The sequence below is a fragment of the Triturus cristatus genome, chromosome 10, assembly GCF_964204655.1.
Source record: "Triturus cristatus chromosome 10, aTriCri1.1, whole genome shotgun sequence".
In the NCBI taxonomy this organism is placed as follows: Eukaryota; Metazoa; Chordata; class Amphibia; order Caudata; family Salamandridae; genus Triturus; species Triturus cristatus.
In genome coordinates, this window is record NC_140593.1 from 986,628,229 (window position 1) to 986,654,842 (window position 26,614).

At 43.7% G+C, this 26,614-nt stretch overlaps 1 protein-coding gene across 4 annotated transcripts in view; it reads left to right on the top strand.

Moving 5' to 3' along the window:
- MPRIP (myosin phosphatase Rho interacting protein) overlaps positions 1-26,614 on the top strand; it is a 753,461-nt gene that overhangs the window by 554,871 nt on the left and 171,976 nt on the right. For all 4 annotated transcript variants that reach the window (XM_085628921.1, XM_085628923.1, XM_085628922.1 and 1 more), the window contains exons 15-16: positions 18,582-18,698; positions 20,590-24,432. In XM_085628921.1, coding sequence (XP_085485047.1) covers positions 18,582-18,698; positions 20,590-24,432 — 3,960 coding nt within the window. The remainder of the gene's footprint in view (positions 1-18,581; positions 18,699-20,589; positions 24,433-26,614) is intronic.

Sequence of the window (26,614 nt, forward strand, 5' to 3'; positions counted from 1 at the left end):
TATTTTTGTGTCTGTGGATCAACGGTACCCAGAGGTGAATGCCGCTGCTGTTATTTAATATGGAAAAAAGGTTAACTTAAATGGGAATACATGATGACTATGCTCAGTAGACTAAGAAATGGAATTAGTTGTTATCTTAGATAATCGTGTCAGACAGCTAAAATGAGAATCAGTGGGGTACTGTCCATCCTACTTGTCATTAAGTATGGCACCTGCCAGTTATGTCCGCTATCCCTGCTATTTTATGCCCTGGCAATGGACCTACTCTTGTGTACAATATGTGTTCATTGTACACATGGGATACATTAGGTTTTCCGGGAGATGTATAAGAATCTTATCATAGGAGCATCATGTCCTGTTGCATATTAGAGATCCAGAGTACAATCTCTCCTCATCCTGTGCGTGATTCTGTACTTTGGTGGCTTTTCTCATTGACTGAGAGCACATCGCAGTGTACTTTAGAGTTTACATTACAATGGACCGAAGACTCTGTGTGCTAAATGTGTATCAGGGTGCAAGAGTGGCTACAGAGATGATCAGGGACAATGATGTAAGTGTTGAATCCGTTATCAGACTCTGGTGATTGCTGGCTCAAACTCACCAATCTTCATTCGCAATCTGTGTTGCAGTTATGAAAATGCCTGTACTTCCTAGTTTACTGTACTTCTTACTCAATATACCCATCACTTCCTCTCGAGCGTTCTTCAACTCCTTGAAATAGCTCCTGATAAAATTGGCATTGGGCAGGCAAACTGCCTATGGTTAGCTAGAAAATATCCTACCAAACGAGTCTGGAAGCTTCTCTGCACCTGGTTTTCAACCTTATTTTGACTTGACAAATGCTCACTTTGTGTAGTTCTGAATTCATGGTCCTTGGTACAGAAAGGGAGGTGGCTTTGCCATGTCGTATGAAGACTGCTGTTTTACTTCTAGCCAATAGGCCCATACATGTAATATGCACCAAGTGCTTTTGGAGTTGCATGGCTTGCAGACAGGATCTTGATTGTCTCTACCTTGTGTGTTGATGGACACTGATCTCTGACTCGCTCTTACCTCTGAAGCGTGGTTAAAAGTCTTATTTCAAAAAAAGAATGTCATTTTTTTCAAGAAAAGGCTGAACTGGTATTTCCAACCATGAAACTGCTGCAGCAGAATTGCTTTCAGATATGTATCACAGGTAATTCCGCTAAGGCTCTGGAGCTTTTGAGGTTTTTTTGTGAAAGATTTTCTAAGTCCCAAAACAGAAAGTGACTTCGCCATTTTTTCCGAGACGCTGGAACCTTTCAGGGGGAGGAATCTAAAATCTAATCAGATGCTGTCGATCTGACAATCAGGTACTTTTTGCGGTTGGCTCCATTGGCTCTGGAGCAAATGTTTTCAGTGGTTTTCAAACTTTTTCCTTGTGCCCAAGCAATCACAGGAGTACACTTCTAGCCCCACTATCACCCGGAAGTGAGATGTTGGCATGAGCTAGAGACTCTCTAGGTGCCCGGCAGAGGCCACCATCAAAGTCCAGTCCAAGTACCCACTTATCAGCTGGGTACTTCCAGGTAAAGGCCTCCTGAAGCTTGTTATATCCATGTAGCCACACATGCAGTCAGCTAACTGACTCTTGAGTCCACTTCTTTGTCCTGAGTACAAGAGGGAACAGGTCCAGTCCTTCAGGGCTCCACTCAGGTCAAAGATCGAGTCCTTTTCTGATCTTCCGCAGGTCCTGAAAGTGTTCTGAGCAACGATGGTGAAGTTCTAGCTTTGTAGGGTTCACCAGCCTATGGATGAGGAAGACTTTGGACACTCACTAACCAAATGGGAAAAAGTTCCAGGGGGCAACCTTACCCACATTTTCAGCATTTCCTGTATGCTGTATTGTAGACAATCTCACAGTACTCCTCATCCTCGAAATCCAAGGTAGGGAAACCCTTTTGCAGAGCCTGTGTGCACACCTTGAGGTGTGGCCAAGGTAGTGAGCGGTTCCCTCCTCTGTGTCACTCCAAACTGGTCCTGGGGGTAGCTTTCCTCTCACTGCTCTTTGGTTGCAGCTTGCCTTTGGGGACAAAAGCTGGGGTTTCCCCAGTGTTATTGATCATTTACTTGTGACTAAGCAACCCTCTTTGCAGCTAATTAAGTCCATGGTCCACCCCAACTTGTCTTCCTGTCAGGGGAAGGAAACACAACCCCATCCCAGATCATTGCCTCTTTGACACCTAATTCAGGCCAGATGCAGCTGGGCAATTCAGCTAATGAAAATTGGTCACCTGCAGCTTCAAAGAGGGTTAAGGTAACCTTCTAAAAGTTATATTTTGGGGGCGTGGAAAGATGGCAGCCAGGTAGGAGCACTTTTACAGAACTCTGCCACCCGAGCACATTAGCTACCGGCATTGGCCACACCGCCTGGGATCCTCCCTTGGTGGCAAGTGTGGGATCACAACCAAAGAGACAAGAGTCCGTCAACCTTGCCAGTGGGAGAGGCGCAACCAGCTGCGCGGCCTGCTACCACAGAACAAGATGACTGGTAAGTAAGATAAAGAGCCATCCAGCTTGGCTTGGAGTACCACGAGATCCCCGATGTCTGTGCTGATCCCCACACTAGCTCCCCACAATTAACTGCATGGAGTAAAGAGGCGCTATGTCAGCCCAATCAGCGCCTCTTGAGACCCACACCACAGAAAGGCATAAACTGACTGCTCGCGCTGTATCCTGCACCTCTTTCCTGGATGCTTTTCTGGTACATCGTGGGGGAGGCTAATGAGCGAATGGTTGTGAAAAGACAAGCGACCACTGGCAAGGCCAGTGGCGGGAACTGTGCATTAACCCTGACGCAAGGTTAGTGTTGTGAGTGTGGAGGATGTAGAGGCACTAACTCATGACCACAGAGGCTTGAAGGCGACCTAGCTGAGACAGCTGAGAAGGGCAACATGGGGAAAAGATGAGAGGGGCACAGCAGAGATCCACATCCAGGGGCAATCGGCAAGATGTAATTCAGCAATTGAAGTTGCACAACACGCACTCTGATGCCCCGCAGACCCCATACTGATTATTCTGTTTTTCAAAGCTTTTCACCCAGCGAATTGGGCGGCACCTCTCACCACTATTGTGGTGCATAGGGATAAAAAAAGACTCCACTTTCAAGGACTTGCTAACTAAAGCAGTCTCCAAAAAGCCTGAATCGTCAAGGGACACAGCCCCCTCGGAACCTGTGGCTCCAGACATGCAATCCACGAATCCTGACCAAGAGGACTCGAAGGCAAACTCATGGATGATATTGACACACTTATTGCCACAGACATTAAAGACCTCAAAAAGGAAGGTGGAGGAACTAGGCCACCGGGTGGCCACCCGGGAAACTAACAGCGACACTTGGGAAGAAGAGCTAGATAACCACAGACACGAGCTGCTGGAGTTGCAAGAACAGCATGCGGACCTGCAACTCTGCCTGGAACACCTAGAAAACGGTTTTGCCGGTTGAATTAAAGCATCAAGGGTGTCCCACTTCAGGCAGATTCAAGCGATCTGGAGAGCTATATTTACCCACCTCTTCTGCCAGATGCTTCTAGACATAGCCAGGAAAGAGGGCACTCTCGAAAGAACACCCAGGTCTGGATGCCCTTCGAACAAACCAGGCCAGCCACAAGATATTCTAAATTGCATACATAACTACTGGCTAAAAGAAGCTATAATGATAACAGCAGCAAGGGACAAGGGCCCAAACTCGTGTGAGGGTGTAAAAGTGTGGCTTTACCAGGATCTGTCCCCCATTACGTTTCAGCGACGCAGCTCTTTCAGAGTGGCCACTACTTTTGTATGTGAAAAGCGGATCAAATACAAACAAGAGCATCCTTTGCGCTCGATCTTTGTGTGGAACTAGGAAACGCACGCAGTCCACACTATGAAAGAAGCCCACTCTATCTTAGGGCTGGAGGCCTCACCTGTGACGCCGACCATGGTCCGCATCCCCAAATCCCTATGACACGTAGAGCAGTTGGTAGAATTCCCAGGCATTCTTCAAGGGGAGGCGCACACAAACCCACCGTAGACGGAAAACGCAGAGAATGCATGGCATTACTACAACAACTTAAGAGCCAAGACACTGCCCAGGAACAAACTGCCCACTAACCCCCACTCAACAGTCCTAAGAAACAAACATTTCTGACACCCTTTGGATTGGGACACCCAGGCATCCCCACCAAGCAAATGGACTTTCAGGTAGGCCAGTGCCACTACTATATCCTATCATATCACTGAGCACGAATGGCAGGGCTGACACACATCCCATTCAAGGAATACCCCGCTCCTCTGCCTGCTTACACAACCCCGGCACACGAGAAACCCAAAATTCTCAAGGAGAGAGTTATTTTCCTTATTGTTCCCCCAGTTGGTTATTACTCCCATCCTGAGATCCCACCCACAGTTAAGGTTAATGAATCCGAGCGGAGACCTGCTAAACCCTGAACCAAACCACTAACTGCCCTCTTACCATACAGAGATACCACCCACCATCTCGAAATGGTTAATATGTTGAGCCATAATGTGCGGGCCTTAACTTCCCCTCAAAGCGTTTAGCACATTTGTCCCTTCTAAGATATTCCAACTGAGCTATCGCTTTTCTACAGGAAACGCACCTCCTTAAGAAAGATTGGTTGCAATCCCCGTGATTCGGACAGGCTATGCTTCTCCTCTGGACCCAGCAAAAAAAACATGTGTGGCGTTTTTACTGGCGTTTAACAAACCCAAGCAGAAATACCGGGAACAGTTCTCTCCCTAAACATCTAAATTTATGCCTATACCTTTACCCTTGCCATGCTCTTCTCACCTAACAACCACAGAGAGCAGTTTCTTAACGCCCTCAGCCTGGTTGTCTCTGGACGCCAACATGGTTCTAGGGGGAGAATTTAATCGTGTTTAAAATACATCACTAGACAGATAAGCCCCGTAAGCAGACCAGTCCAGAGCCTTTACCTCTGCCGGGTTGCAGCAGCTGGGAGAAGTGGGGTTGGCAGATGCATGGCACTCTCTACATCCCTCACCTAAGGTGTTCTACCTCCTTCTCAGCCTCCTACCAGACATGCGCTCAGATTATTTCTGAGTATCCCCATGTGTATTGGCAGCCATTTGCCGGACCTTCATGGAGGTTGGGGCACTGTCTGACCACTCCCCTGACAAGGACCTGGGGTTTCCAGCCCATTCTTGTCTTGTCGACTCTGACAAACCTCTAACATAAGAGTCAATGATAAGAGTTCAAGGAGATCATCTACCTTTTCCTCCAAACAAATGACACACCTGGCACTCCCTCCTCCCTGGTCTAGGAAATGCTGTAAGCAGTAATAAGGTAAACCTTCATAACTATATTTGTGAATTTAACAATAACAGAAGCAAAAAAGGCTCAGAGTTAGAGGGGACACATTAGAACCCTGGAGGAAGCCCATAAACAATCAGGAGCTCAAAGTGCGGAGACAACTAACCCTTGGTAGAAAACAGTTGGAAGCGGTAGATTGAGATAGAGCAGAATATGTCCTCCCCCCACCAAATCAAAATACTACTTGGGGGCCAAAAGGCTGGACGCCTTATCTCCCATAAATTGAGAGTTCAAGCTCATAAGGGCTGGATCTCGGAGATCCAGACCTCAGAGGGTCATAGAGCCCACTTCGATATGGAAATCGCACTAGCCTTCAAGTGCTTCTACAATGAACTTTACACAGCAGAAATGGCAGATCTTGAGTAAATCAGTACATACATTACACACACCTGACATAGAAGCTCTCCTTCAAGGCAGACATCCACATGGATGAGGTTCTCACTGTCATATCCTGACTACTGGTCAGCAAGGTCCCGGACTGTATGGCTTCTACAAACCCTTTGGCCCCAGCTACCTCCTTTCCTCACCTGCCTCTACAACTCATTGGAGAGACCAGTGTCCACCCTAAAAGAATGCAGCGAGCAGTAATCACTGTGATCCCTAAACCTGGAAATTACCCGATATTATGCTCTACATACTAACCAATATCTGTGTTAGATGTTGATGCCAAGTTCTTTACTTGCGTTATAGCTCGTTTAAGCACATACATTCAGGATCTTTTAGACCGCAACCAGGCCGGGTTCATCTTTGAAAGGGGCTGCAGCAACAACACAAAATGCCTACTCCACCTCATAAACAGAGGCCCGGCCTCAAGTTCCAGCCTTACTCTTGTCAATCAATGCATTGACCAAGTGCACTAGCCATTACTTCAACATAATATGAATAGCGTGGGATTGGGGGAAGAGATTTGTGAAGTGGGTCTGGAGTAGCTATTCTAACCCCAATGCCTGAGTTGGAGTCAATGAGTTTACTTCCCAACCCTTTGCAATATGTAGGGGCACTCGCCAGGGATGTCCGCCGTCCCCACGTCTTTTTGCCCTATAAATGGAGCCACTAGCAGAGCAGATCCAAACACACACACTGGTATTTCCATAGCAGTCATAAAGTAGTTCTATATGCTGACGATGTTAAGACTCACCCCACTCTTTGCCCCAGCCCTTGTGAGTGAGCTGGATGCGTTTGGCAGGGTAACCGGCTTCAAGGTAAACATCCAGAAAACCCATGCCCTTATCCTTACCATACCACAGAGCAACAAGGTCCAACTAGAAAGCCTTTTCCCTTTCCCACAGTTATTTATGATGTGACTTATCTCAGAATAAAACTTTACCCCTCCCTACAGGACACAGTGAAACGCAACTGCACCGACCATCTTGCCATAGCAGGAATAGATCTGGAACCCAGGAGGTCTTTCATGGATAGGTAAAAGTGCATAAGGAAAAATGACCCTGCTACCCAAAATATTGTACACTGTGCAGACACTCCCCTACACCAGTCTCCCCACCTGATAAGCAAGCTCCAACACACAATAGAGATCTATCTCTTGAATGGCAAGAAACCTTGTACAGCCAGGTAACAGGCCTATCTGCGCATAGCAAATAGATGATTGGACATCCCTCACTTAATCCACCACTGCCTTGCAGCTCAGCATTGATACATGGTGAAAGGAATAGTCCACTCATGGAACAGCACTGGTGTTTCATTGGCCAATCAATCACAGGGATTTATATCTGGACGCCATTCCCTGCTGCCCAGGCTTTGAGATAAACTGCGAGGAGAGCAGGACCCCCCCCCCCCACCACCACCATTTCCGGGCGGTTTTTGGCCCCGAGAACCCCATCACCCAGCTGTAGTTAAAAGGGGGAGGGTCACAGCCACAATTTCAAAAGGGAGGGGGGCCCGTACCATCCCCTCTGGAAACATTAAGGGCCTACGGTTGGCAAAATTGGTTATCATTTTGAAGCCCAGTTTGACGTTTAATAGACTTGTGGGGCGTGCTGCAGGAGTTTCAAAAGAGATTTAATGAATCTATTTCCAGCCATATCCAAATGGTCCGTAACACAATGACCAAATATCTCAGAACTGTAAAGTGCTTTGCTTAGAGCTTGAGCTCTATATCTTTCTAACACTGGAGATATAAAGCACCAACTAGAGTATTTCACAAATTTTAAAACAGCAGTTGCTCTATCCTTTAAAATTAAGATAGGGGGAATCCATGAATGAGAACTCAATAGTCTGACTCCCAGACAATCAGTCAGAGACCTTCTCAAAAGGAATTTCACCCACCCTGACAGTAACATGAAAGGATCTATGTGGGTTAAAAGTCATGAATTTTGTTTGGAGGCATTAATCTGTAGGCCAAGTGATGAACAAAACTCACTAAAGTTAACAATCAATATATGTAGACCCATAGGATGTTTAGAAATCATGGATGTATAATTTGCAAAATATGTTATGTTATGTTATGTTACGGTTATTTATTGTGCGCACAGATACTCCAGCCAAGGAGCGTCCTGGCGCAGAGACAAGGAAGCACGTAACATAACCACAGGCTAAAAACAGATACTAAAAGAGGGCTAAAACAAGAAGGTTTTTATAGCCCTCCGAAAGGTCAACAGGTCCTCCAACATGCGAATCTCAACAGGCAGGGAGTTCCATGCTGACGCAGCCATAACCCTGAACGAGCGGCCTCCCATTCTGCTAAGCCTGAATCTGGGAACCACCGCAAGGGCCTGACCCTGAGAGCGAAGGCTGCGGGCAGGAACATAGAACGACAGACAGCTCGACAAGATCTCCGGACCTGTACCTCGCAAGATTTTAAAAGCAAGACACAGTACCTTGAAGAGGATGCGCTTCCTGACCGGAAGCCAGTGTAGGGAGCGAAGAACACCAGTCACCGAGCAGAATCTGGGCAGGCCCACGATCGCCCTTGCCGCAGCATTCTGAACCCGTTGTAGACGGGTTAGTTCAGACTGATTAGCCCCAGCCAGGAGAGAACTGGCGTAATCCAGGCGAGAGATGATGGTAGCCTGGATTACCAGTTGCCTGGTCGGGGCATCAAAGAACTTGAGAACAGGTCTCAAACCCCTCAGAAGACCGAAACAACAGGCCGCGGTTTTTTTAGTGTGGCCAACAAAAGAGAGGCCCGCATCCATCCATACCCCCAGATTTTTCACTTCCGATACCGGGATCGGAGTAGGTCCCAACTCTGACGGCCACCAGTGGTCGCCCCACAGCTCCACTCCCTTCCCGACGACCATCACCTCTGTTTTACTGGCGTTAAGCTGAAGGCAGTTGCCTGTCAGCCAGCTAGCCACCGCCTTCAGTCCGGACTGAAACCTGGGGGCCTCAATCTCCGCATCCCCGCTGAGAGTAACCGCCAGCTGAGTGTCGTCAGCATATGAGACTAAGGTAAGGCCCCACTGCCTAGCGACATCTGCCAGCGGTCTCACGTAAAGATTGAACAACGTGGGACTCAGCGAGGACCCTTGCGGAACCCCCATGGCCAGTAGATGGTAGTTGGACTTGAAGGGAGAGATGGCAACACAGAAGGAACGGTCGTCTAAAAAGGAGCGGAACCATTGCAACACCCGACCGCCAATGCCAGTCTCCTCGAGCCGACGCAGGAGGATGCTGTGATCTACCGTATCAAAGGCGGCGCTAAGATCTAACAGAATAAGCGCCGCCGTTTGACCAGCATCCAACATTGCCCGGAGATTTTCCACCATCACAAGTAACGCAGTTTCCGTACTGTGCCCAGCACGGAATCCGTTTTGTGAGGGGTCGAGGGCATTGGTCCGAGTCAAATGTTCAGACAGGGCCAGATTAACATGGGCCTCCGTAATCTTGGCTGGCCAGGTAAGTGCAGGAACTGAGCATCGGATATATGCAACCATTAATATATAAAGTAAAGAGGGTTGGTGTTATAACGTAACCCTGGTGAACTCTTCTTTCTATTTTAAAATTCGATCTGTTAGCTCTCCATTTAATCCTCATCAAACTTGGGCAAAAGTATTAGAATATAACTGTATTATCATAGATAATAGATTCTCAGGGACATCCTGTTCCTGCGAAACCTTCCAGACCATGGTTCTTTTGACCAGGTGAAAGGCTGCCCGGAAGTCAACAAAAGCTAGATACAGATGGCCCTGATTAATATGCACTGGTTTCCACAGAAGCTGTAAAAAGTGGAAAACCTGATGATCCACAGCGCTCCCTTTTGACCTAAACCCTGCGTGAAAATAGGACAATATTTTGATTTCACTTCAAACAACAATTTGTCAAGAACCTGCTTGCTAACAACGTTTTACACCATGTCTATTTAAGATTATACGATGTTAATTCCCAAGAGCGTTAAAGCAACCTTTTTTATAGATTGGAATTTTTTCAAGCTCCTTTCCAAGATTCAGAGATTGGTGCTCTAGCTTCAATCGTATTTGAAAGCTTATTGATAAATGATTCCTAAATTGAATGTTCTGAGCAGATTAAATCGCTCGGAATATTATCCAGCCCAACGGCCTTTCCTAGGGCCTTTCCTAGCTTTTGTGCTCGAATGGCCTGAATGGTATCATGGAGAGAAAATATGATTGGATTTTGCCCACTCACTGGGAGTGTTCACTGAGCAGATACTATTATCACAGAAGTATCAGTATCAAGATAAGATCAGGGTGGACCCAGATAGCGGCTGATTATGAACCTCCAGTTTACATCACTGGTGCTACCATGAGATGGAATATGCCTGAAGGATTTCGTATTTTTCAAGCTCCAAGATTCTATGAGGGCATGCTAAATTGCTGCTTCTTCCAAGTTTAGTTTAGTTTTTTATTTTCAATATTCTTGAAGCCCAGTCTGACCTTCAATATAGCCTCCTTTTTTTGCTTTTTATTCTAGAAATGTGTATTTTTGTAGCCGCCCTGCAGTAACTGTTAACTGAGTGCTTATTTTAGATGCAGGTACCCTTGGTTCCATTTCTTGGGCAATATATACATTTTTTTTAAATATGCAAATAGTTTATTATGAACTTCGATTATTGCTAGTTTACTGATGAATGGTGAACTAAGAAATTTATAGCTGTGAGCACGGTCTTGTATATTTTAGTAAGCGCTTCCTCACAGAAAGTGATATTAGCCCACTTCATTCTCCTTCTGTTATTAGATACAACTAAAGGATCGACTCCAGGACCAGGTGTTGTAGCTAAATCATCAAGGAAGTCACCTTTTATGGGCAAGCAACCCTATCAGAGGGCAAGTGACCTTACATGTATACAAACCATGAGTTAGTACTAAAGCAGCATGCTGTAAGGCTGTAGCTGTCCAATTCTTCAGAAGGAGAGATGTTAAACTAGGAACACACCAGAATTCATCTTTGTTGGTAGTTAAATCATTCATGAAGTCTAGAGGCTCAAACGTTGCATTGAAATCTCCTGTGATGATTACACTGACAAACACTGCAGGTGTTAAGTAGGTGTGAAGTTGGAGATAACTGGTTACTGGAGTTACCCCTGTGAATCAGTGTTAATCAGGGTCATGAGAAAACTGAGTGAGAATCTTACCCATAACAATAGACGCCCTGACACGCGACTAGCTCTAGATCGCTGCATCTCAATGCTGTTGATAATATATCCAGATCTATAAATAGGACTAGCAGACCGTGTCTTCCAGAAATTATCAATAATATCTCCCCAATCTGAGTCTGCTACTTAAGCTTTGATACCAACCATGATCTAGCTCAAAACATTAATAGGATAATGTGACAATAACTTGCTGTCCTCAGATATTTTCTTATGTTCTCTGGGGTGGCGTCCCTTGCCAGATATAATGAGGTTCCAGAATGGAACATTTGTATGTGATGAAGGAGTGTTTATGTCAGAAACAGTAACAGTGGAAAAGGCCCAACAGAATAAGGGGCATGTTAAGGTTGAGAGTCCGTCTCTGTCATCTAATATTGTCTAGTCTGTGTGTGCTCTTTCATGGAATTCCTGTTCTTTAATATTCCCTACACCGCAGTTCATCTGGGTGGCTGATTGAAACACATAGGGGGGATTCAATTTGAACAGAATTTCAAATCTCACTTAAGGGAATGTTCTTTAACTGAGTGAGATTAAGCTATCGGCTAGGTTTTCATCAACTAGGGTAATTCTTTAATGCTATACAGGCGCTTGGAAACCATAACCATTTAAATTCCTGCCCTAGTACGATTTATCTCCCTTTCGGTAAGCAGATCTGCATGTAAACCCAAAGGAGAGCCAGATCCACATATGCCCATGAAGTTCTGTTACTTCACTGTGGCTTCTGCAGAAGAGCCAGTGGGGGTGGCCCTGCCCTACTGTTCCTGGTTTTGACTGCTATGGACAGTCCTCCATGTGGCCCACGTGCATCCCGCTTAATGGAGTTTGTGGTAGAGCGGTATAGGGAAGAGGCTGCTGGGAGGACCACACCTCTTCCTTCGCCTCCTTCTTCCCTTGAGTGGTTGTGGGAAGTGTGTAGTCCCCTTTGCAGCAAAAACAGTTTCCAGTCTAGGAGATTAGATCAACTTACCTGTTTTTGCAGGGCTCTGGATTGCAAACAAGCCTGCAAGCATCTTGAAAATATTTATATGCAGAGATGACTCTTACTCCAACCATGTACTGCCAGTTTAGAACTAGCCATATCTTTTATTCCAACCCGCCAGGTTTGCATGAGATTAATGCTAGATCCGGGGTGGAACCAAAAACTGCTCTCCCATTTCAAGCAATTAGATGATTTACCCACCATTGAACTTCTGAGCTGGATTCCTGATTATGACTTACATATGTAAATAGGAGAGGCCTCACCGAGCCTGACAGATCTCCAGCCTAAGAAGAGGTCGATATTGAAGTGGACCTGGAAAAATCATCTGAATGGATGATGCTAGAAGGCTCACCAAATTAGCAAGAAGTCCAACGGAAAAGGTGGTCCTCCTCAATCTGTAAAGAATTTCCCCTGTTTATCATTTTCACCTTGGCTTGTGGTAGTTGCAAAATGGATGTATCTGAATCAATCAGAAAACTCAAAACTTCAATTTGCTTTCAGGGTACTAGAGCAGACTTTTCTTGATTTATTTAGGATCCCAGATTCTGCAACAAACTGATGACTATTGGTAGCTGGTCTAACAAAGGGGGTCGCTGTCCTTAGCCAATAGAAGAAAATTGTCCAGTGGACTAATAATCTTTCTCCCTGCGCAATTAAGTAAACCACTAGTGGTTTCACAACTTTCCTAAAGCACCATGGGGCTGACAAAAGTTTGAATGGAAGAGACCTAAATTAGTCAAACAAGCCTTTCCATTGAAATTGATGAAACTTCCTGAAGGATTTATTTATAGGCATTGTGAGGCATGCAACTTGGAGAACCAATTGGATCACCCACTAACAAATCTCTGAGATGGATACAAGTCTCCGTCTTGAATTGATGATAGACTACCATATTTTTGAATTATTTCAGATTTAGTACTGGACGGAACTCTGCTCTTCTTCTGCACCTGAAAAACTGTGCTTAGGAAACCAAAGGATCGTATGACATTACCCCTATAGCGTTTTATGAAGAAGAAAATCCACTTCCTGAGTTATTAGTAAGTCCTTATTCTTTGAGACATGGAGAGCAGAAGGAAGAACATCTTGAAAAGGCTCTCTGTAGATTTCTATACCTCACCCATGTCCTGTTTGCATAACCCAGGGTGTCTGCCGTAATGTCATGTCACGCAGGATGGGGGAAAAAAATCAAACAACCCCTAGTAGAAGTTGACCAGAGTTTGAAAGGCTTACCTTTTATTTGACCTTCTCTTTGGCTAGAACCTTGGTTTATAACTCACCTGCCCCTTTGAGGAAAAACCTGGGACTTGAAATCTTTAAAGGCATTCCGCCCCTTGAGGAATATCGTCCAACAAAGTGGCTACTGTCTTTGCCAGTCCGGGTAAAAATCCAAAATACAAAAATATTTTCACTAAATTTGAACTGGGCCTTGCCAATTGAAGAAACTGTGGCGACATAATCACCTTCTTAATTGATCTCCAAACGACAGACTGTTTGCCTGTGGACCAGCTTCCTTTACTGCCACATTTCCCAGCTTTGGGTCAATCGTCGTCCGGTGAATTTTGCGCCTCTCTTGAGCAATTGCTGCATTGGAGTTACCTAATAGACAGATAGTCCTTGGTGCCCAATTAGAAGAGTATATGGATCAATCTATGTGCCCTCTAGCATTGCCACTTCCGATATATCCAGTATTCTTGAAAGAGGACCTGTTAAATCCAAAAGTCTACTGTGGCAATTAATTGAGGCCCAATAAAACCCTTTCCCCAAATTTAGAGAAGAAGAGCATCCTATTTTGATCTATAACGGAGTTGCAGTAATACCACGAGGTAAGGAAGAAAGAGGACATTCTGATTTTAACCTATTCTGTGCTATCCAAAGGTTGATGATGTCTGGCAGAAGTGTATCATGCCACATAATCCGTTGGGATCTATTCCATTGAATTAGGATGAAGGATCGAACATAGGTGCACCGTGGTGTCCAAAATTGTCAGTTCTATTCTTTGAGTGGACTCCGCTGATGTCTCATTAAGAGAAGTTTTACGCCTGTCCACTGGGGACCCAAACCACTTAGTATCATCCAGATCTTGATCAGCCGCTGTCCATCCTAATGGGCAGAGTGGCCGTTCCCTCATACCTTTTTTGCGACAGGAAGAGTGTCTGTGAGGCTGAGCAAAGGTCAGCCTGACAAGCATTCTTCTTATTGAGGTCAGGCAGTCAGGAGCTAGATAAGTGCAAGCTGCCTGAGGTTACTTTGCCAGTCTGAAGATGTTGCAGCTCTGTGAGTGGGACCTCTTCAGTCTGGTAAAGCACCTCAGGGCCCTCCACCTTGTGACGAGTGGGAGCGTGATTGATAGCCTCGCCCTTTGGGGTCTCAGTTTTAAGCCCTGAAGTACCCAAGGCAGAGTGTCTATCACTGATGCCTTATCACAGAGTGGATTGGGATTAGCAACTCTCACTGACCCATCCCACGTTGTGATGAGGTTGGGACTGCTGCCTCCCCTCGTTCGTTGACCTAAGGTGAGCCATTGGAAAAAGGCAGCAGTCCCAACCTTTCTGGGACCTCTGAGACTTCCATCCCTGAGAGCTGCAGCAGGGAAGTGCAATTGTTTTTTTTTTATAAATGTTCGATGTGTACACGTATGAATATTTATTTGTGAGTGTTGTGACTGGATATGTGTGTTTTTGTGTGTATGGGTGTGAGTGTATATATCTGAACGTGTGACTCACTAAGTAATTACTATGTAATATTTTAAATGGAATCAACCACGGCCTGTTGGACCAAGTTCTTGAAGACAACCAGATTTAAAAAAAAAATCTGTGCATCCTCGTCCTCTTCATTTTTTTGGGGGGGGAATATTGTTTATTAATACATTTTCTTTATAATTTTCTAATACAACATATCTATTGTCTAGCATCAATAAGCATCACTTTCCAGATAACTTCCCTGGACCTCTGACTCTGTAGAGAGCAGTCAGTGTTCGTAACTTCCCCATAAACTTGGAGTCATTTTTAACCATAGCTCTTGGATGCTCATCCAGCCATCAAGTATCTAGGGCATTAACCGCCCGTACATTCTAGCATCTCCAAACGAGCGCAAGGATGGAAGCCTTTAGTGTGCCCATTGCCGACTACAGTCTAGAGTGCAACAAAGTTCAGGACATCCAAACAATATACTAAACAGGAAGTAATTCGCTCTTGTGTGAGAAGGCTGTGCATTGCAAATCCCAACCATTAAGATACACCTCTAAACAGTCCTACTACAGCTGGAGCCATATATGCCCTGAAATGTCGCATCTGCTCGCATAATGTTGTCGTTCTTGTTTCCTATAATATTCAACACGTAAAAAAAAGAAAAATTATTTTCCAATACCTAACAATAAAACTCAACAAACAAAAGATGTCAATGTGCTATAGGGATATGTACGTAGTGCCTGGTGTGTCTGCCATCTGCAAGTTGCCATGTCTCGATTGAGGTGCCGTTAGGGAGTATGGGCTGCCACCACTGTTGTTGTTACGTGTGTGTAGCCGTCAGGGTTGCGTTCACTTACATGTAATATACTTAGGGAATGCAAGGTTTCGGCCTGCGCCAACCAGTCTGGGCGAGATAGCATGTAGGTGTAGCACCTCCTCTATTATCTGGTGATGTATCAAGTGTTAGGTCCCACCTGTTGTGCGGGCGTCGGCTGTTGTGGGGCACTGGAGCACACTAGCTTTTTGAGCATGTCATCCAAAGTCTGTGCAATGGGATGCTTTCTCAACCCCACCGTCTCCTCCCTGTGTAGGATGGTGCTCTCCGCCTGCGCCCACACCTCCAAAGACTTCCTCCAGTGCGAGATCTCTGGCGGTTCCTTATGTTTCCATCGTTTGGTTATGAGTCGTTTCGCCGTTATGAGACCCAAGTCCTGGAATTGCTTGCTCTATGTGAATTATTTCTTTTATAGAGCCCCAGGATACAGACTTCCTAATTATCATGTACTGCTATGTTTGTGCATGCAGTGAGCGTTGCCAATATCGCACACCAGTTAGTATGAAGCTTGGGGCAAGACCACAACATGTGTAGCAGGTTAGCACCCTGGAGACGGCACAGAGGGCACTCAGAGGTATTAATATTAAAATATCTATTAATTTTATCTGGCGAAAGATATGCCCTATGCAGTATGTATGTCTGTATTAACTTGAATCTTGAGTTACGTGGGACTTGGATGGCGCTGGCCAACACTCGTTCCCACTCTTTGTCCGTCCAGGGGCGGCCTCTGTCTTCAGTCCAGTTGGCCCGAAGCCTATGTAGCAGTTTCCCTGTACGACTGAGAAGGGCCTGCACCAGCCAGTGTATTAAATGCGACCCCTCCCCCATCACTTGCAAATACTGCAGTAATTGATGCGCCGGCGGCTCATGTGTAATATCGCCCCACGCTAGAGTCAGCATCCGTTTGATTGTTGCATATGTGAAGAATTGGCCCTTGGCAATCCAATATCTGCTGTTAGCGCCTCAAACGTCATCAATGTGCCTTCCACATACAAATCTCCAAGTGTCTCCACCCCCGCCACCAGCCATGGCATTAATGTCGCGTCAGCTATGTAATTTCTGCCCCTAGGTGTCCCTAGAAGAGGTAATGTTGGTGCATATGGGAGTGTGCCGTTCGTTAATTGAAGGCTCCTCTTGTAGCATCTATGCGCCAGTTCGATGGGTGTTTGCACTGGTCGGGGAATCTTTGCCAGTGGGTGAAACAGTCCGCAGAAATGATTCTGCGCCCAGGTTGCTATTTCCGTCGCCGTGTCCGTTACATTTTTCCCACTTAGCCACTTCGCGACCCATTGTAGTTGCGCAGCTAAGTAGTAGAGTTCCAGGTTGGGCACTGCCAGTCCTCCACTCTCCGAGGGTGCGTACAGTTTCTGTAGGGCAATTCGGGGGCGCCCTGTGTTCCAGATCAAGCCTCGGATTAACCCCTCCAGTTCTCTAAATAGCCGAACCGGGACATATACGGGGAGATTCGCAAAATGGTACAGGAGTCTAGGCAGCACTATCATTTTTGTCAAGGTGACGCGGCTCATCACATTTAGCGGCAGCGTCCTCTAGAATTGCATCTGTGCTTTGATAGAGGAAATGGCTCTAACTAGATTACCTTCCAGCACATCCCCTGGGGATCGGTATATATATACACCTAGGTATCGGAACGTGGTTGCATACCAGTTTAGCGCAGTCCCATTAATTACTATATCTGCCTCTGCCACATCCTCACAGAAAGAATAGGCGCCCGACTTGGCCCAGTTCACCCTTAGACCCGATATTGCCTCAAACCTACCAAACAGCGCTGAAATTGCCGGCGGTACAGTGTGCAAGTCTCTTATGTATAATAACAGATCGTCGGCATATAGTGATACAGCGTGTAATCCGTCGCATAAAGGGATTCCCCAATCCTCGCCACGCTCTCGAAGGAGAGAGGCCAATGGCTCCATAGCTAGGGAAAAGAGCAGCGGGGACAAGGGGCACCCCTGCCTAGTACCTCGTCTCACCCTAATCTCCTCCGATAGTAGCTTGCCCATACGAACTCTCACCGTTGGGCGTTGGTACAACAGCTGCACCAACTGCAGATATTCATCATCTAGATCGTATTTGCGCAGGACTGCCGCTAGATAAGGCCATTCCAACGAGTCAAATGCCTTTTCCAGATCTAATATCAGGCATCCGGATCGAGGCCAGGTCCTCGTTGCATATCTCTGGACTCTAAACAACCTATGAATATTATATGAAGTGCTTCTATTGGGAACAAATCCGTTCTGATCTGCGTGTACCAGAGACGGCACAAACGGGGCTATACGTCTGGCAAGAGTGGAGGCCAGGATCTTGTAGTCTGTATTTAACAGAGCTAACGGGCGCTAAGAGCCTAGGTTTACCGGGTTCCTGCCAGGTTTCAATAGTGAAACCAGCGTGGCCTCATTTTATCCTCGTCCTCTTCATAGAAGGGATTTTCCATGGACATATTGAAGATTTTGCCAAAATATATAATGTGATTAGTAATCTAGCAATGTGTGTAAATGTTCAACTCTAAATAAATACTACACAAGGTATGCAGGCTGAAGGACCAAAGACAGACGACAAACAAGCTCATAACTGGAATGACTGGCAAATTTAGCTGGAGTTTAATCAAGGGCCTCAGAAAAAATATGTCTATATCAGAATGGAACTTTAGTCAGGTAGTCGTGAAGAATCCTGGTCTGCAGAGGTCGTATATAATAACCTATGAAAGCAAGACAAGCCGTGCTCTACAGGAAGGTCATGAGAAGAATCGTGCAGCAGGCTTTGTGCCTCACAAAATATAAAATGCATGTAATATAAAACCTAATGATAACAAAAGAAGGTAAGAGATGAACATGACTGGAAGAAAAGAGGACTTGTTGCTCCCGGTTAGGATTGTTCATGAACTGGCTGCATGTGTATTGGTTATTGTGCATTGTGACTTCCGGTGTCTTTTTTCCCCCAAATGTTCATGAGAAAATTAGTGTATGTCTTAGCGTATATGTATATACAGGAAGATAAATGCAGAAGCTTTCGGTCTTGCAATAAAATCGTAAGCTTGTCGCTTACACAAGTTTAAACATAATCAGATGGTGCAAAGAAAACCATTCTTACAGTAATTTAGTTAATCTCTTCATTTTCTTGTTTGTTTTCCTTTTTTCTTCTCGCAGTTAGAGCAGAGCCAAAAAGAGGTTTCCCAGCTCCTTGAGCAGAATCTCCAGCTGCAGGACCAGCTGAAGGATGCGCTGGAGCGGCAACAGAGTGCCCGGGATGGTTACGTGTTGCAGGTACAACTATGTTTTTCATTTACTTTTCATATAACTCTTAAACTTCTGTTGAGGACCACCTTGATCCTGACGCCTCTGAAGGACAGGAGATATGCAAAAGCATCCTGTAGCCCAAGACAGAAAGCTCGAGCAGTCGCCACATGTCGACTTCAACTCTTTGGGTGTGCCACAAATATAATGGTTTTCTAAGATCTAATCGGATGACACTGCAAAATTTAGGGAGCCCAGAATAAAGCTATATTTCTAGTAGCAGAAAAAAAGATAAAACTATTGTAATTCTCCTACCATTGGTTAAAACAAAGTAATTACTAATTGGTATTCTCCAAAACTCCAAAAGTATTTTCCCTCTCTTTAATTGGGTGTGCAGCGTGGAGGTCTTGTATTTACTATGTCCAGTAGTGTAGATTAAACCGTTCCTGCTCATGGGGAGTCATCGTTTTTACAAAGGGAAGAGTAGATTGCTTGCCTTGGTGATAACTGTCAGCCGATACAATATGTGTCCCTACATACACCATGGTGTGCTAATGTGTGGTTGAGCATAGCAGGGCAGAAAACCTTTTGATGGGCAGCAAGACCACGCTGGAGTTAAGGGATGGCAGTACAGAATATATCTCCTGTGCCTGTTAATGCATTGCAGTGCGCTGCGTTATGTTTCAGCAGTGTACAGGTGCATTCACACAGTGAGACCGAGGGTGTCCCTTTGTATTTGTGTGAACAGCTATGCATTTGCATATCTCTCTATGAAGAGGCTATCGTAAATTCAATCCACTGCTCTTACAAAATACAACCTGCTTCAGGACTGTATGATGAAGTAAGATATTTTTGACTTTTCACATTAATGAATGTTTGAAGACAGTACATCATTTCAGTACAAATGTAATCTAATGTGCAATATCTGAGATTTGATCACTAACTTGTTGTTTCGGTAATCTTGCATGGCGTGGTGTTTGGCATGATTTTTAACTTATGTAACTGAGTGTCACATCTGTGGGCTTTTCCTACCAATATAAAATACAGCAAGGCAGGTCAAATTCTATGCTTGAAGGCTGTGCTTTCAGTTTCTGGTTTGATTTACTTTGTATTCATTCTCATTCTTTGGACTCTGCATGACTTTATTTCTTTTCTTCTCTTGCATGCTCACACAAATTAATTTTGAATTTCACTCTGGATTCTCACCTCCCCACAATCATTCCCCCATCCATCTTTGTCTTGTCTCCACAGGTAGGCAAAGTGTACGTAATTTGTGTGTCATGAAACTTTCATGAAAGTGAAAGTTTAATACATCCATTCATATGCTATTAAATGACATTACTGGTGGCACTAGTCTCCTCTTCCCGCATTTTGCAGGAGGTGATGTCATTCACTTTAAATTCTACCTCTCGTTATAACTTGCTTTGAACTATGTGTTTTGTTTATTTTTTTTTAAATGTAAGGGTAATATCCTGCCTGTTTCTCCCATAGTTACCTTTCTAGTGTTGTGTCTTCCGATCATCCTGTCAATGTTTTTGTTCATTTTGTACATTCTCTTGTTTTCGTTTTTATTGTAGCTTGCATCTCCTTCGTAATGTAATGTTGTCCAGTCCTCTTGAGGTTTATTTTTTTACCGTTTTGTTGATTCTCTTTGCTTTTCTATTTTATTTGAGCTATTGGTTTTTTCTTTGTCCTTTGTTGAATAAATATTTGTGAACTATCACAAACCATGTGTTTGTTGATAACATTGAAAGTAAAGAAAATAAAAATTAAGCACAGTTGAAAACCTATAAAATAAAAGCAGTTAGATAGAAACAAAATGAACTGAAGCTAACCTAAGCTTCCTGCTGGCCAGAGGTGTGACACTCAGAACCTGGAACCCAGAGTGTTACTAATTAAGTATTTAATCAATTTTTTTAAGACTGATGTTGCTACCTCATCATCTGGCTCCTGGCAAAGACTACACAAAGTGAATGAAGATCTTCAAAATGAGCTGGAAGTTCAATGTCGGCGGCAAGAGTTAATCAATCAGCAAATCCAGGCAATCAAACTTAGCTACGACGAGGCAAAAGATGTCATACGGCATCATGAAGCAGAAGTTCAGAGCCTACAAGCACGCTTGAGTAGTGCTGCTGCAGAGCTGACCATCAAAGAACAAACTCTGACCAAACTGAAGTCTGATTTGAAGATCGAGAAAGAGAAAACAAAAGAGCAATTGGAGGAGTGGCAGCAGACCGAAACAATGTTGAACTCCCAGCTGCAATCCAGTGAACTAAAACTAAAGCACGTAGAAGCTTTGCTCCTAGAAAAGACACAAGAGTTGAGAGATATTGAGCTACAGCAAGCCTTGAAAAGGGATTATCAAAAAGAAATGCAAAGGCTTCAAGAGCGGCTGGCAGACCTGAGCAGCCAGCTTGTTGCTAGTGAAAAGGCTCGCATTTCAACAGAGGAAAGGCTGCAGAAGAATTATGAAATATTGCTAGAGAATGGCCAGAAGGAAAAACAAGTGTTATTACTGAGCTTAAAAGAAACTGAGGATAAAGTTAGGGAGTATGAACAATTGCTCCAGGACGATGAGCAACAGATGGAGGCTCTTCAAAAAGAGAAACTGAATGTGAAACTTGAAGGAAGTGAGATTGTGCATGTATTAGAAGAGCAGCTCGAGTTAAAGGAGGCCAGCATCCAGAAGCTGACAGACTGCATCAAGGTCCTTAAAGAAGAGAGGGATCGTCTGATTTGTAGATGCCAAGAGATGATGAACCAGGTCACAGAATCTGACAGTGAAGTTGGTAAACTACAGACAAGATTGAAGTTGGAAGAGAGTGATTATTGCAACCTGGAGAACGCATTTGAAAAAGTATCTGTAGACTTTCAAAGGATGCACAGGGTGTTAAAAGAAAAGGAAGATGAGCTGAGGTATGTGAAAGAAAATCAGACGAAATTGGTGGAGAGGAAAGATCAGGACATGAACGAAGCCTTGATCAAAATGACTGCTTTGGGCAACAGTTTAGAGGAAACTGAAAGAAGGTTACAGGATGCTCTGAAGAAATTGGCAAGCAGGAGTCCTGTGTCACAAACTAGAGGGGTGGAAGAAATTGGTACCAATAATGCTGGAGTCGAAAATGTTGTTCCAAGTTTTAAAAACCAATCACAAGCACTTGATGATGCATCCTCCTGTACACAGCAGAGTTGCAATAGTTTAGAAAGAAATCAAACACAAATATCCAGCAAATTGTCAACTTTGTCAGACTATAGCCCTCAAGTAGGGCTTTCTGAAAGTCAAGCTAGAGAGACTCTTGAAAAAAAGCTGGCTCAGCACGACTCTGGTAACATAGGGGCTAAAAGACAAAGAATCCGTTTCTCAAACATACAGTTCCAAAAATATGCACAGGCCGATGGATCTGAGAAAATCTGGTCCAGCAGCACATCATCAGATACCAGTCAAGATAGATCACTTTCAGAAGAAAGTGTATCTTCAGAACCAGCTCTTCATTACATTACATCTGGAGCGGGTGACCCTGAGACCTATCTCTCAGTAATTAATTCTCTGGAAACTAAACTTTATATTACTGAAGAAAAGCTGAAAGATGTAACTATGAAATTAGAGAGCCAAAGGGGGCAAAATCAAGAGACTCTGTTAGGCCTTCATAGCCAGTGGGCCACAACTGATTCCCAACTCAGAGAACATCTCCAGAATAGTTTATCCCAAGTCAACATTTTGAAAAAACAGTTGGAAGAAGAGCGTGAAGAAAAGTTAAGTCTAAAGAAATGCAGTTCTAGGGAGTTAGAAGACTTCTATGTAAAAAAAGAAAAAGTGCATTCCTGCTTAAAGATATGCCAAGAAAAGCTCAGGTCCATGCTCAGTGGACAAAAAGATCCTGAAATGTGGTTTCTTAATTTGTCTAGCCTGGAAGTGACTTTATCGAATGTGATCCAGTTTTTGCAAAAGGGAATGTTGTCCTCTCTTCAGAGGAGTGATAGTTGTACGCCTGAGGCAGAGGCAGAGAACACTATTTTAGAAGAAACCTCAATTCCATGGTGTGAACCGCAAGAACTATCTTCTGAAGATAAGCTGAGGTTGCTTTCTGAGAAACTAGCTTTAGAATCCTCTCTGCTAGACCGAATTGCAGAATCTTTAAAAAACATAGGTTCTGGAGTTTCTCAGGCCCTCCAGAGCATTTACCAGACAGCTGAAATCCATTCTGCAGAGCCTTTAGACACAACCATGTCCATTACAAATGCTTTAGCAGACAAATTGCTGTTGGAAAACGAATTTTGGGACAGGGTAGACACATTAAGTAAAGAAGTAAGGGCACAAGACAAAGAAATGCAAAGTCAATCAGACATTGTTGATGTTAGTTTGGCTGATAGTTTTGTTAATGTATTAGCAGACTGTACACTGATAAAAGCTGAGTTGAGTTTTGTAGCACAAAAGATGAAACAACATTTTCTTCAAAAGCTCAAAACTCTTGAAACAGACTTTCAACAAACTAAAATGTCTCTATTGCAGCATAGACAAATTTTAGAGGATATTATACAATCCTACAGGACGTGTGACTCTGAAAAGGTAATGCTTCTTATTTCCAAAATAGTGGAGGCCCATGAGGATATGTTAAAATGTAGCCGAGCACCGAATGAGTTGGCTCCATCAGAGCAAGATGCTCATCAAGATGAAATCATTCTGCATCATAGTCTTGCTGAATGTAGCAGTAAGACACCTATTTCTTGTCATAGTGAACTTGCCCAAGAACTCAAAGATAAAGCTATTGCTCTTAGACAGATAAACACAGCATTACTAGCCTTAGAACCACAGGACTGTGGTCCCAGTTGTCAGAGAATCCTGGACATATGTCACAGACTGTCTAGTAACATTTGTATGATGAAACCTGGGTACTATTCGCTTTTGGTCCAAGATGCAATTCTTCAGACTCAACTATGCTATGCAACCTGTAAACTTAAGATGGAGTATGAAAGGGAGCTCATGTTTTACAAAGACGCTTGGAGGAGCACTGACATTTTGTGCAAAGAACAGGCAAAGAATCTAGCTGGTGTTGGACAAGAGTACCAAGAAATGCTTCAGAAGCAGCAGGCTAAGTACTATGAGATCATATCGATCATTCAGCAGGAGAATGCAGAGCTTGATGCCAAGGCAAGTCAGCTGGACTGTAAAGAGAGAGACCTCAAGGAAGTTGAGAGAAAACACAGAGAAAGTATACTTGAGTTGAAATGTAGGTATGAAGAAGAGATTAAGGATTTTATGAAGAAATTAACTAATACAGAGGATACCTTTCAAGCGGAGAGACTACATAGTTTGAATACATTGGATGCAGTAGTAAAAGACAGAGAAAATATAACGTCTCTTTTCAAGGAGGAAATGCAAACATTGGAAGTTCAGCATAACCTCAGGATAGAGGAACAGCAGCTTCAACACCAGGGAGAATTGCAGGCTTTACATGACCACTACACTCATTGCATCCAGGAACTGCAAGAGAAACTCAACTGTTATTCACAATTGCCTTCTGATACCTTGTCTTCTGAAGGACGACCAATTAACGTCCACAGTGTTACTTCACCTGTTGCGGAGCTGAGTTCTGGAGCACCATTTGAAAGAGATGAAATGGACTCCACAGGTGTCCTCAAAGAAAGGATCCAAGAGCTGGAAGCACAGCTGCAAGTCATGAGATTGGAACTTCAGCAAAAACATCTGGAAGGCAGTGCCACAGCACTCAGTGAAAAATATCAGAAAGACTTTGAGAATCTTAAGGTTTAAAATCTATTCATGTATATATACATATATATAGTACCTCTGTCTGTTTTGTGCTATACTTACTACTTATGCAGTTTTACTATTTGTTTTTAAAAGCTATTTATGAATGCTGTGATTATTCAGGCATGCATATCCTATATGCCACACTGCTCTCTCCATAGAACAAGACCCTTTTAGGTTATGCTGCAACCTGCAGCAAACATTTAAAAGCTTAAACACTTGGCCGTGTTAATTGATGTTACCACTTCACACAATTTGTCATTGAGGCAACGAGGGCAGCTAACTACCCAGTCCCCTAATATGGGTAAATATTTTTAATTTTCACTCAAAAAATTTCATTTTACGGGTCAGCAGAAACCTTTCCACAGAAATAACTCACTTTGTAAGTTTTAAATGTTTAACAATTTGTGTCCATACTAAGCCAACATGGGATTTACTAAATATCAAATGGGCAGACTCTTGTGTTAGGCAGACTCCAGTAGAGTAGGTCAGGCATCAAGAATAAGGATCAGTTATGGTAAGGAGCAAGTTTTATTTTTATTTTCTGAACTTGTGATGAATTTAAATTTAGCATATGTGAAGAGAGCATCCCACAGCTATGCCTTTGCAGCAACAAAGGACCTGTCCTGACACATCTTCTTTAGAAAACTGGAGTCTATCAGAATTTAATGTGCCCAAGACCTTGAGGGGTTGTTTATTGGAGACTTGTAAGGTAATCAATGAATTTTAATGGGTACTGCAGGTAGAAAATAATATCTGCAGTTTTAATGGTTGTAGACTCAGAGTGTTGTACCTGATTTGCTTTTCCTTTTCATTGTTAAGTTGGAATGGTGGAAGAGAGGTGATCCCTTTACAGATAATCTATATAAAATATGCCTCTATGTTCCAGGCCTTTTAGAGTTTATAACTTAATTATTCATCCTTATCCTAGCATTAACAATGTGATAAAAGCAGCAACTTTGAGCCTGTTTTATGGAAGGCCTAGAGTGGCAGATTACATGGAGTGTTATCACATGAACAAAAGCATGCAGTCTCCTAAAATGGGTTGCTAAGTTGATCAAAGAAATGTCCACAAGGAAAGCACGATCTCTTGATTAAGCCATATATTCCTTCTACATCCTAAGTCAACAACCAGAATATCTCCAGTTAAATTGTAATTTATTCATTCTCAAATATCATTGCCTCGGGTTTCAATGAGTTTATTCGTAGCCTGTTGTTATTCATCGAATGGCTTACTGCTTGTAAACATAACGAGTAACAAAGGAGATTAAGTAAAAGCTGACAGCATCTAAAGCTTGTTAGACTGTATTATGAAATTTATACAGTCACAATACATAGCAATAAATGCCAAAGTGTTAGTGAAAGAGGTAAGCCGTCGCAAGTCTGCATTCGGTATAAAGGGTAAACATAAGGAAGCTGTTGGAAATCAGCTACAGTTGGCAGAGAAGATATAATGGCTTACGTAATTAAGTTTCTGCAAGGAAATAAAAGATTGACCATAACACAGAGGTGAAGGCTCGGTTTGGGAGCGAGCACCTGATCCAAGCGAGGTAGGGCTTTTCATGAGAGCAAAGACATGATACTTGGGCCGCAAAAAATTGCCAATAGAGTAGTCTTTAATCACTCAGGGATGACAAGTGTTTGGGGAATAAAGAGATATTAACTAGAATGCAGTGCTTTGTATATGTTGTTATAAGTGGTCTCAATTTCGTGCTAAAGAGCACAGATTCCTGTGCAGATTCTTAAGTAGTATTGCTGGACTGATTGCAAAAATGTGTTTTATAGAACTAATGTTGGACCTTTAATGGGTAACTTTTGTGTGTTGGAAGCTGTATTTTTTGTAGTGCTCTTAGTTTGGTTGTAGTAACCAAGGAGAAAAATATTTTCTCAGATGTTCTTGTTAACAAAAGCCTGCTCTGTTTGCTTTGGTAGAGTGTGGATATATTAGCTAGAATATTTTTGACTTGGGTAAGTCCCAAATGCAAATTGCGAATGTCAGGTGTGGGGTCAACCAGTTGGCCAGGAGCGGAACAAGAATTGATCAGAGAGGTTTTTCCCGTATTTTTTTGTAGATTCTTCCTAGAATTTTGGGTCTACCAGAAGGGCTTGGGAAGCTGCACGAACCAACCCTTCATGTGTTTAAGAGTGTCAGTACTTTGAAAGGTATCCGATTAAGAAA